The sequence below is a fragment of the Aureobasidium pullulans genome (genome assembly GCF_000721785.1).
Source record: "Aureobasidium pullulans EXF-150 unplaced genomic scaffold scaffold_1, whole genome shotgun sequence".
Lineage (NCBI taxonomy): Eukaryota > Fungi > Ascomycota > Dothideomycetes > Dothideales > Saccotheciaceae > Aureobasidium > Aureobasidium pullulans.
Window position 1 is genome coordinate 2,119,893 of NW_021941021.1, and position 12,036 is coordinate 2,131,928.

Below are 12,036 nucleotides of genomic sequence, written 5' to 3' on the forward strand. Positions count from 1 at the left end.
CAAATGTCAAATTTGACTCGTCGATCACCGACGTAACTGCCCCGTCAGCGTGGACGCGATTTCCCTGCCAAATCAAACAGACAGCCAAGCCATCTCCTTTTTTAGCTTCAATTTTGAGAATCTGAAACATTCTACCCGGCCCTCGGCAGCACCGTAGATTTGGGTTCTGTTGCTTCTTTTCCATCATCTCGCTATGATGCCCTCTTTTCTAGAAGCAGTCACCAAAGACAATCTCAACTGCCGCCATCCTTAGCAAGCACTTTGTCCCGGATGTCCGCTGTAACTTGTATCTGCTTTTTGTCACTGCCGAAGCAGGCCCACAAGGTTCTGCTCGTGTCGTCTGTTTAATTGCCTGTCCCAAGGAACACCCAGCTAAACGTGTCATGGCTTTTCCACTTCGCTAACCATAATATCACTTCCGATCAGGGTATATCTGCCTATTGCAAGGCCACCAACAGCCACTAAATACAGCCTTCTGCCCAACCATGCTCGATCCCATCATCAACAAACACAGTCGGTGAAGGATATACCAGTCTGCTTGTTTGTCGGTGAGGGTGTTTGTTTCCCGCGGCCTCGGCATAAATAACTCGGCTGTTCTCGCTACCACTACGCTGTAGCGTTGAACGTCTTTATCCACAGCAGAAAAAAAGAACGAAAGAGATCGATTCTTGCAAAATCTCAGCATGGACATGAATAGTTCTCGATTCAACATGTGGATGAGATTCTACCTATGGTGGGTATACTGACCAAGACTGTCTGACGACATCTAATCATTCAAGCGCATTCGCTCAATGGCGTCCCTGATCAAATAACATTCCTTCTCTCGAGGCTCATCATTTGTCCATTACCAACCCCCATAACTTGCGTCAAAAATCAACATCCAAATTCTGCAACTCTCTGACCCAACCAGTCATACCGTTCTTGAGTCTCAACAACTCTTGCTCACGCCTCTTCAGCCTCTCCACATTATCTCGAGTCCCGAACCGAGGGACCTCACTGTCTCCCTCGAACTTGCATCTTTCCATAATCTTATATAAACCATGAAGGACCTCTGCCGCCCTCAACAATGACGGCACCTGTGATATCAAACACTCTTCTGCGTTTCTTCCAGCGGTTTCACTGCTCTCCCTGGCTTTTCCATTATACTTCAGCTTCTGCACAGCACTCAAGGCCACACTGACACCATCCGCATACTCCAACACTTTATCCGCCAGCGTCACAGCCAGCGCTCCCGCATGATCAAATGGCCCCCGAACAGGCAAGCAAGTCTTGTAGAACGTTGAAAGATCATCAGGAAATTCAAACTCCTTCTTGTGTCCCCTACGAATATCCTCCACCGCATCTAAGATCTTGACAAGCGCTGTGATGTATCCAGTAGCTTCTTTGAGATGTTCGCCTAGGTTTTGTATGGCACGCTTTTGCGAGGTAAGCCAGGCCGCTTCCCTGGTCTTTGTACCATTGAAGCCTTTTTGCGAACTGGAATCTGTGCCGGTATCCGAGCCGACTGAGTATGCTGGTCGTGCATATTCGTTAGGTAGACCGATGTATTGTTTCCTGACTTGAGAGCTTGAGCCTGATGTGTGTGTTTTGCTATCGTCGCTGAAGAACCCACGGACTGGTGGCTTATAATTCTTGTTGCCTCCAGAGTCTGAGGGTGTGGCTGAGGGTCGCTCGCCCTCGCTGGGGGGAACAGGGACTGCGGATCTGGGGACATGTTCGCGTCTCCCGTTGGGCAGAAGTCTGGAAGACATGTTTGGAAGAAGTTTCTGGCTGATGCTGTTGTGGCAGGGGAACTGCCGTGGGAGGGATTATATACATCGATGAACGGTACAGAGAACATGCTGGCAGACCGGGGCGTTGTCTGCCAGCACATGTTGCAGTATAAAACTTGTGGGAAGTCGTTCGTGATTGCCAGGTCCTGCGGATCGTGACTGCTTCTTATACATGTCAGCACGTGCTGTCATTTCTGCCAGGGAGGTAGTGTTTGCTGTCCAGCAATCATGACTCGCTATGGGAACACAACGAAGGCTATTCGTGTTATGAAAGATTTGGCAATCTAGTGGCCTATCGGTCATGATAGTAGCTTCTACATGATCGATTACACCGCCATCGAAGCAATGAACCACTTGTTCATCAGACTCTTTCTTCTCAAATCAGACCGTCATGTCCAAAAGCGCATGCCCATACCAGCCCTCGCGACACAGTATCACAGCACCATCTTTTAGACCAAGCTAAACAGTGTTCGTCAGCATCGTACCTACTAGGCAATTTAGACTGGCAATAAAGCTTACCGAATCAGCCGTGTCACTGGCAAAGATATCTCTTCCTGTATCTTTTTCTTCCAGCCTGCGGATGGAAGTTTCGCTCTCTTGCACAAGATTGATGAGGTGTTTGAAAGGAATATCGGGATACAGCTTTACGTGGCGTGTATCTTTGATGGTCACTGAGCTTTGCATGACTTCGACTCTTATCTTGATCGCGGGCGTAATCCTCGTTCGTTGGTGAGCAGGAGAGAAACATGTCAGGTCGTGGACTTCGTGATAGGAATTTTTGAAGCATCGCAGTTCTGCTCCATCTTGAAGATTGAGCTGTGTGAGTGCTATTAGCGGTATGATTTGGAGTGTCTAATGGAAGGATTGTGTACTGAGGCAGGCGTGTCGCTTTCGAAGATGTCAATTTTTCTTCCTTCGTGTGTGAGTTCCAGGCGTCTTAGAAATTGGTCGGGAACTTGGAGATGGCGTAGGAGCTTCTCAAATGTACTCCAGCGGTTTATCTTGACGTGGAGTCTAGAGGAGGAGGTTGACAAGATGTGAATTTTGATCACGATAGAGCAGGTAGCCTCATCGTTCTCTGCTGCGATAGTCTGGAAGAGGCATCATAGTCAGCAGTGTCTCAACTGTTTTAGCTGAAGCTTCAACTGACCGAAGTAGGCGTGAGTGTTCCCGATGTTGAGTCGTCAGCAAGTACTGTGTCAGTGTCCGAAGAGGCCTCCTCAAGATATTCTTCATCTTCCTCAAGCAACACGATGTGCTCACTAATGGCGTGGGCAACCTCTTCTCGATGACGCGACCTAATTGACATCTCGAGAGCAATAACGACTTGACTCTTGGCGATAGCGATCTAGTTCGAGATACAAGGGAGGTAGAGGAAATTAGTGGCAGACGGAAAGGCGTCTTAGGACGACCGATGCAGACAACTGGCCTTGTATTAATAAGCTTTGTAGGAGCTATGGCACAACACCGCGTGGCACAGCGCGAATCGAGCAGCACTTGGTATCAGTAGCACATGGCGATACATTGTCTTGCCAAACGTCACAGCGTGTTGTCCCTGTGAGGAGATTAAGACCGAATCGGTCTTGAAGGGCGTGATGGCGCCTTTCGTCTTGTAATCTCATGCTCCGAAGCGGACAGGCTCTTGAAAACGCGCACCAGTCGCTCTTTCCCTGCCATGCAACCATACAACCTTGATATCTTGGCTGTCATAAGAATCAACTTTACCATTACCACCTCCATCGTCTTCAGCTTGAGAGACGGCAAATACGTTTCGACCGAGGCGTCTCTGTTGGTTGATGACCGAAACGACAGTGGTGATTTGTGCCAGCGGAAAGCTGCCCTCCTCAAGGGCAGGATTTTGAGCGTTTTTCTGAAAGCCTTGCAGCCAGTCCTCGATCCAAATACCAATGTCTAGACTGCAAGTGTGCAACAGAGCCGCTAATAGCAAACTCGACAATCCGATAGTATAAGTGTTGTCACGGAGGCAAGTCTGCCGGTCGATGCCAGCCGTGATCCTGAGTAATAAGAAAACCCAATGGTCGGAATCTGTGATGTGCTCGCCGCTCAGATCTATTGGCGCATCTTGCATGAGCCGAGCTGAAATAAAATAGGCATAGTTCATCGCAGCATTGTGCGACGAGAACTGTAACGGAGTTACGAGTAAGCCTTCAGGGAAAAGGTACTGTACTTCGCCTTCTAGACTCGCTGGCAAGTCTGCGAGTGGTAGGTTTTGTTCCCAAATGATCAATTTCTCGGCTTGAAGTGTTAGTAACTCTCGATACATGCCGGCTTTATACCGCTGGTCTGTACTATCAAGGTTGATGGTCGTTTGATCCGAGGCAAGAAGAAATGTGCCGAGTAACATCTTTTGGTGAAGACGGTGAGACTCGCAGAGGATAGATAATATCATTGCCCTCCGCACGCTGTTTGATTCTATATTGTCTTCCAGGGATTCCGGAGCCGATAGCGAAGACTGCTCTAGCTGGAAAGTGAATGTGCTGAAGTACAGTCGAATCCACCAGCTGTGGTATCTTGTTTGCATCCATGCAGCTAGAATATCCGTCATGGATGATGTGGGATCGAGGCCGGTCGAGAGTCTCCGTATAAGATTTGCTATACCTCTGGAATGATTGTGAAATCGCAGAAAATTGCCTATGGATGATTCCAAGCACGAAAACAACACTAGTATAGTCATGGTAATTTGTGGATCCATACCCTGAGTCACTGCTTCGGTCATGTGTCGAGTTGCCGTCAAGGCCGAGCGATAGTGTTGCTGACTCGAAGCCCAATGCTCTGGATGAGGTTGATATGATACATTGCCGGCAACTCCAGGAGATTTCGGCTTTGGCGAAGAACGGCTGAGATTACAAGCCGCCAAAGCAACAATGGCGTCCTCGAGCACCGGGACTTGTGATATGAGATCTGTGATCTTGTGGAAGACGGGATGCAATGCCGATAAGCAGTTGTTGCCCCAATAGCCCTTGTAGATAGAGGTCCAGTCAACACTAATATCATGTTGTGTGAGCGAAGAATGAGCAACAGATCGAGATGACCGGATCTCTAGTTCATCAGGAGCCTCCGAGACTAGGACTTCGGCTTCGTCCGGAACATTTGGTTGCGATTGTGATTCAACAATTTGTGACTCTGGAATTGAGGTGATCACATCAAGAAAAACATCATCCTGGTAATCCGTGGAACCGTCGATTGAATAGAACAAATTTAAGTCCAGAGCTTCGATGTCGAATCCGTCAAGTAGAGTGTCTTCGAAAGGCACGAAAGGTTCAAGTCGTGGAGATTGAGTCGTCGAAAGGGGACGGAAAAGATGCGGATGAGGAACCGAAGAGATTGCGTATGTACCTAGGAAAGGTAGGCGAGGGCGCGAAACTGATCTCCTCCTACAGATTGGCTCTGCCTCTGACTCTGACTCCAAGGACTTTGCCCCATGATGTATCTCGTTACTGACACTCCAGCTGTCATGCGTTATTCCGTCGTCCGCGGCTTGTTCTGACATCACCGGCCATGAGTCTGCAATGTTGGCCATGTCGCATTAACACGCAGACAGCAGCAGGTGGCATTTTGAGCCCTGTCACTCAGCGACGAAGCATCAAGGAAATCTCCTCATAGTATCGCGAGTTGCGTTGCCTCTGTTGGCAACAACGCGTTTCGTGATCCCGGGCCGAGACCTCGTGTGGGTTTGCCAGAAATGGCGCACCGTGTCCCCTCATCGGGCAACTTTGCAGACGACTGACTATCAGAACAACACTTTTGTTTTTCACAAACTAATCGAGCGACCACTTCGGAGACAACACTAGGTGTAATCACGCTTCACGCTGCGAGTAGAGAAGAATTTCATCAGTGATGGCAGGTCGTAGACGTACAGTGCGGTGACCGGACAATGTGAGTCACCTTCAAGATCAGATCCATCCCTTTCCGTCAGCTTTGATGCTCTGTGTCTACACTCTACCAACAGTCATAATTACCCCATCACTTTACTCGACTTACAAGTATGGGCTCTCGCCCCATCGCCGACTGTACGAACTCAGTGATCCATACCATTGAAGAAGCCTTCCGATGTCTTTATTCAGCGAGAGATGGCAACACCAGTGAGGCATATACGACTAACATTCTCCGCTATTCCTGTTCATGTTGGTCAAGTATATCGTATGCCATAGCTATCACACATCACGAGCCGGACGATCAGTATTGACTTTCAGATATGGTCACGACACATATTTTGATTGACAACATTGCACACGTCTGGATGCTCTCGTCGTACAGGGGCCTCAAACACCAACAAGGATAGACCTTGGTCTGGATATACCGACTAGTTATCCAGAAGAACTGCACTCTACTGGGATGAGAGAATCAATCGCGACCGTTGAAAGGACGCCGGAAACCAAACTTCGAGGACTGCATGTTCAATCACCCGCCCCGCCAAAGCACACGCTCCAGCACAACTTTCGCCCTGCCGACAAGCGGGTTTCTGAGATGTTGTTGCTGCGTTACGATTTCGATGAAGCTCTAATACTATGGAGTGTTCAATCAGCGGGAATCCGACAATTATGCGTTGGGAAACAACGAATTGTAAGCCAACGTGCTCTTCCAGAATTTCTTCGTCACTCTGACCCCACTTGATGTTCGAGTGGGCTAATCCATCAACGCCGGAGTTTCTTAGTCCGACAGCAGCCCATCGTTGTCGTGTCCGTATCTGTGTCTCTTCGTCTCAAACAATCCGATTGTGTCGTCTCCTTTGTTATACACGTCAATCACTCGTTCCCTTGACTAGAAGTCCCAATTCTTTGTTTTCTACAACAGCGCTCTGTGCCATTCCTTGTCTCTATGCGTTGTTCGGTACGAGCCTTTGTCTAGTTCAATCATGCTGTATGATTGTTCTTTGTCTCCCCATTAGAATTCTTTGTTACTATTGCTTTGCCAGTAGGCAGAGATGCTCAGACAACCTGCTTTCGAAAAACTTCATAACCACCTTCATCTACCTTCAACTCCCATCTTTTCTTCTTCACCCTCAACACACAACACTCCGACTACCTTGCGGTAAGTACCCACTCCAATCCCCAAGTTTGCTAACAAGAAACAGAATCTTCCAAGATGTCGAGGTCGATGTTCAAAGAGCCGCATTTATCTGCTGAGGATGCCCGACGCCTTGCACGCTACGACGACGGTAAGCCATGGACTCTGGTCTTGCGTCCTTGCAACAACTTCTTTGGCTCGGCCTTGGTGACTGTCCACGCAAGTGCTTGCGACCTGATCAAAAAGGTTCTGCGTTTCTGCTTAGGTGTGAGTCAATCTTACTACGACGCAGCTATCGATGCTATGCACAGATTCTTCTACGATGGTGCCGGTGACCCTGCAGTCTTTCTCATCCGTCTCCAGCTTGAGATTGCTGAAGGTATCCGTCGTCTGCCTAACAACTACTACATCTGGAGAGCCTATTCGCCTGATCGTCATGGCCAACTTCAACTGACCTTCGCTCGCTTCGAAGAAAGCAATGTCAACGAACATGCTGCCAACAATGAATGGGCGGAGTTCTACATTTCGGAGGCTCACGTTCCTTTCTTCAGATACTGTAATGGTATACCCCTTGATCTGATGTCTGACGAAGAATGCAGAAGTCACATCATCCTGGAGAGAAGACAATTGCTCGGCCCGGCAATCACCGCTCATGGAACGGTGGACGACCTTCTCAGAGGCTTCTACAGGGTCTCTAACAACACAATGCCTGCTTGGCTGTCGCTTCCTGCTCCTTCTGATGCTGGCAGCCAGGATACTGGTCGCCTTCTGTCGCCCGCCCCTTCTGATGCTGGCAGCCAGAACACTGGTCGCGTACGTCCCCACAAATGCCCGTCTTGTAGATCTTCGTTCTCTACAGTCGCAAGACGTCAGGAGCACTTCGACAAAGTCCACGGACAAGACAATCAGGCTCCGGGCAACTGAGGGTAAGCAACTTCTTGTCTGCTTCTCTGACTGAGCACAGGTCTGCGTCTCGAGCAGTGAAGCTGTGTCTCTTCCGTCTCTCCACTCGAGGTAAGTCAACTCTAAACATCTTGCTGCTAACTTCCTTCAGGTCATCGGACCCACTACTGAGGCTTTTTCTGCTTCCCTTTGCTTATCACCTCTCAGACAACCTTCTAGGGTCATTTGTTATAGGAGAGAGCACCACTACACAAGAGAAGTAGTTTTTTCAGCTCTTGGTAACCAGCTCCCCTTTTTCACGCTACTTCTGATTTTTTACTACGCTTTTCCTTCAAAAACATGTTACTCAAAACCACAAAAAACATTTGGAAAACCAACCAAACACAGTAAAAAAAGAGGACTCGATCCTTTCGGCGTTTTTTGGGCTGGTAGGATATCACGGGGCGTTTTTGGGTTGCTTTCCTTCCTCGATCGACTCGCTTTCACGTCTGGCTCTTGCGAACGATTCGCATTCTTTGAGCACTGGTATCCGCTTACATGAATAACAACAATACGAAGTATTTCTTATTGAAACCTTTCTCGGTGTCTTTCCGTGGTGATCAATGTGATGTCATTCCAATATTTAACTATTACTAGTAACAAGTGTTTGTGAACCTGTGAACCTCAACTTGCAAGTGTGTCTGCCTTGTGCCTTTCTGATCTGCCGTTCTTTAGCAACTTCCCCGGCGGGGACTCGGCGGAGTTCGGGTGAGACAAGCAGCTTGAGCTGTTACTAACGCACATTCTGTTTGAAACAGCATGTTCGTTGCTTTGCGACTTCCTTCTGCTGCAAACATTGATCAAGAACACCATCAACCATCCCTCTTATGGATATGAGTTCATAGCATACCAGTCTGTACCCCTCATGCATAACCGCCCCCCCGCAAGGATCGCCAACATCGTGGACGGAGACATTCAGCCAAAATACACACCCAAGCTCGACATCACCTTTTGTTTCGGCAAGAGCTTGACTTGGGCTCCTTCCCAGCTATTGACCCTGCGGGGGTTGCATGTATGACATCGATTTCTACAAGGTCTGTAGAAAAAGATCTGATGGTCGTCCAAGAACGGTAGGTCAGCCTCAAGACAAGTGTGAGAATCTATTATTTGCGCATGCAAGATGATTTAGTCGGCTGCGTAGTGCTGTATTGCTTAGGAACAGATTCTTCGTTGTTGGGCTCTATAAAGGGCCGCTGGAGACAGCTCGCGCTATTTGATCCATTCGTCGACTTTGAGCCTGAGATGAAGTTCTTCGGTAGTACCTTTGCCAGCGTTGGCCTTGTGGTGCTTCCACTAATCGCTTCAGTCATCAGTGCCTCTAACTCCACGTGCCCACCAGCAGTTGATTATACCGCAGATCTTAAATATGTGGAATGCCGTCAGGATGGCTACTATGGTCGCATTCTCGGCAGAGAACGTAAAGTTATCTTCCGCGACACAAACACTCCACAGCATTGTGCCGATTACTGCGGACGATCTGGCTACCCGTGGGCTGGTGTTGAAGCCGGGACGTACGTTGGAGTCTATCGTCAAGCAATGTCCGTCTGCTAACGCATATTCCAGTCAATGCTTCTGCGGTGGCCAACCAGATGGCGGAGCAATAACCGGGGATGCCAACTGTTCGACCTATACTTGCTCCGGGGATAAGTCACAAAAGTGCGGTGGCGCATTCTTCTTGCAGCTGTACAAGATAAACAATCCGCTTCCGGTCGAAAAGGTCGATGGTGATGTCAAACGTCAGCCTCTCTGCCACACAAGCCCATTATGCGAGCACACAGTCTGTGATACATCACTCCCCATCTCAGAGAGAATTGGGTCATTATTGTCAGAGATGACACTCGATGAGAAGATCGTCAATACTGTCAATGCTGCTGACGGAGTTGGAAGACTCGGTCTACCAGGCTACGACTGGTGGAATGAAGCTCTCCATGGTCTCGCACAAGCCCCCGGTGTTAAGTTCAATAGTCCTAACGGATCGGCATTCAGCTATGCAACCAGTTTTCCCATGGCTATCACGACTGGTTCGGCTTTTGACGACCCTCTTATCGGTGAAATCGCAAGTGTCATCGGAAGAGAGACTCGAGCTTTCGCTAACTTCGAGCAATGTGGATATGACTTTTGGACACCAAACATAAACACATTCCTCGATCCTCGCTGGGGTAGAGGTCAAGAAACGCCTAGTGAAGATTCTTTCCATACCCAGCAATATGTCAAACAATTGGTTCCCGGACTTCAAGGAGGCCTCGATCACCCAGAAGAGAAACAGATCATCGCTACATGCAAGCATTTCAACCTGTATTACGCAGAAACAAATCGGTAGGTTTTGTGTGTGTATCCTGAGAGATTTCGGCTGACCGATCTTGCAAAAAGCTATGGTGAGAACTATAGTGCAACCGTACAAGACCTCGCTGAATACTTCAACGCACCGTTCAAATCTTGCGTCCGCGATGTTGCTGTCGGATCTGTCATGTGTTCATACGTAGGTGGAGCCCTATACTACTTATACTTAGACCGAACTGACCTGTCCCATCAGAACGCTGCCTATGGCGTCCCCAGCTGCGCAAGTGAGTACTTCCTACAGGATACTCTACGAGAAAACTGGAATTTCAACGAGCCCTACAAATACGTAGTCGGTGACTGCGGTGCTGTCGAGTACATTCACACCATTCACAACTTCACCGATTCACCTGCTGAAGGCGCTGCCATTGCCTTAAACGCGGGGACCGACCTCGACTGCGGTCTTACATTCGGCAGCTATCTCAACGAGTCAATCTTCAACAATTATACTACGGAGGCTCGTTTGAACCAAGCTTTGACCCGCTTGTACACTGGGCTTCACACTGTCGGATATTTTGATGGTCATAATCGCTATGCTAATCTGTCGTGGAGTGATGTTGCTACTGAAGACGCTCAAGCTCTCAACTATCGGTCAGCTTGGGAAGGCATGGTCCTTCTCAAGAACGATGGGCTGTTGCCCCTTTCGGCAAGCTACAAAAAGGTGGCACTCATCGGACCTTATGCCAATGCATCGAGTCAGATGCAGGGAATCTATGCTGGCCAAGCACCATACATTATTACTCCTCTACAAGCAGCAGAAGCCAATTGGGATAGTGTGCAGTATGCGTTTGGCACAGGTGTCAATGGAAGCAACACGACATTTTTCTCCGAGGCAATGGAAGCCGCAAAATCAGCCGACCTTATCATCTATTTGGGTGGCATAGATGACACTATTGAGCGAGAGACAATGGACCGCAAGTCTCTCACCTGGCCTGGAAACCAGCTTGATCTCGTGCAACAGCTCAGCGATCTTAGTAAGCCTCTTACTATCGTTCAGTTCGGAGGCGGTCAAATCGACGACAGCGAGCTACTTGCCAACGACAATGTTAACGCTCTCTTATGGGCAGGTTACCCTGGCCAAGAAGGTGGCAACGCAGTCGTTGATATCTTGCTCGGCAAACAAGCACCTGCTGGTCGCTTGACCACAACTCAATATGCTGCCAGCTACGTCGATGAAGTCAGCTTTTTCAACCCAGACTTGCGCCCGAACGGAAGCTATCCTGGTCGCACGTACAAATGGTACACCGGCAAGCCTGTTCTTCCCTTTGGCTACGGACTGTCTTACACGACATTCGACCTCGCATGGTGTGGCAAGCCTCTCAAACAATCCTACCGCATCAGGGACTTGTTCAACAAGCGTCAACACCATGGTGCAAAGGGCACACCTCTGGACACTCTACCTTTCGTCACGCTCTCGACCACTGTCTCCAACACGGGAAATCTCACTTCCGACTTCTCGGCCCTTCTCTTCCTCTCAACTTCCAACGCAGGTCCTGCACCCTATCCGAACAAATGGCTTGTCTCTTACGCTCGAGCACATGGTATCGCTCCTGGTAAATCTCAAACCATAAATCTAGACATTTCAATCGGTTCTCTGGCCAGAGCTGATGAGAATGGAGATTTGACTGTTTATCCTGGCAAGTATCGGTTGGCTATCGACAACGATGAGTTGTTGAAGGCTGAGTTTGAGTTGGTTGGAGAGCCTGTTATCGTTGATCGATTGACCCGACAGGGTGTTTATGAGTACACTGTTCCTGTGCACTACAATGCTAGTGCTAATCTGGTGTGAGCGTGGTGTGAAGTTTGAGAAGGCCAGAAGACACGTTCCGGTATGATAATGTAGCACATTTGGTGTAGTTGTTGCTATGCAGCCGGCATAGCATTCCATTTCGAACATGTCAAAGCAGGATAAGATGGAGCCTCTTCCGAGTCACTCACGGATCGCAACTCAAGCAAG

At 48.8% G+C, this 12,036-nt stretch overlaps 4 protein-coding genes across 4 annotated transcripts; 2 read left to right on the forward strand and 2 right to left on the reverse strand.

Annotated features, from left to right (window-relative positions):
- Positions 1–866: 866 nt before the first annotated feature.
- Positions 867–1,751, reverse strand: M438DRAFT_330882 (uncharacterized protein; the record flags this gene model as incomplete). Its single annotated transcript, XM_029903359.1, has 1 exon — positions 867–1,751. One exon carries the CDS (start codon positions 1,749–1,751, stop codon positions 867–869), a length of 885 nt encoding a protein of 294 aa, XP_029766103.1.
- Positions 1,752–3,390: 1,639 nt separating this feature from the next.
- On the reverse strand, positions 3,391–5,283 carry M438DRAFT_263855 (uncharacterized protein; the record flags this gene model as incomplete). The annotated part of the gene is made up of 1 exon (XM_029899913.1): positions 3,391–5,283. One exon carries the CDS (start codon positions 5,281–5,283, stop codon positions 3,391–3,393), a length of 1,893 nt encoding a protein of 630 aa, XP_029766104.1.
- A 1,595-nt stretch (positions 5,284–6,878) lies between these two features.
- On the forward strand, positions 6,879–8,082 carry M438DRAFT_380110 (uncharacterized protein; the record flags this gene model as incomplete). Its single annotated transcript, XM_029908878.1, has 5 exons — positions 6,879–6,951; positions 7,066–7,613; positions 7,643–7,726; positions 7,765–7,814; positions 7,855–8,082. The coding sequence occupies 5 exons, from the start codon at positions 6,879–6,881 to the stop codon at positions 7,964–7,966; spliced, it is 867 nt and encodes a 288-aa protein (XP_029766105.1). The 3' UTR covers positions 7,967–8,082.
- Positions 8,083–8,984: 902 nt separating this feature from the next.
- On the forward strand, positions 8,985–12,024 carry M438DRAFT_309770 (glycoside hydrolase; the record flags this gene model as incomplete). The annotated part of the gene is made up of 4 exons (XM_029902393.1): positions 8,985–9,253; positions 9,306–10,058; positions 10,113–10,221; positions 10,276–12,024. 4 exons carry the CDS (start codon positions 8,985–8,987, stop codon positions 11,866–11,868), a joined length of 2,724 nt encoding a protein of 907 aa, XP_029766106.1. The 3' UTR covers positions 11,869–12,024.
- Between the last annotated feature and the right edge of the window lie 12 nt (positions 12,025–12,036).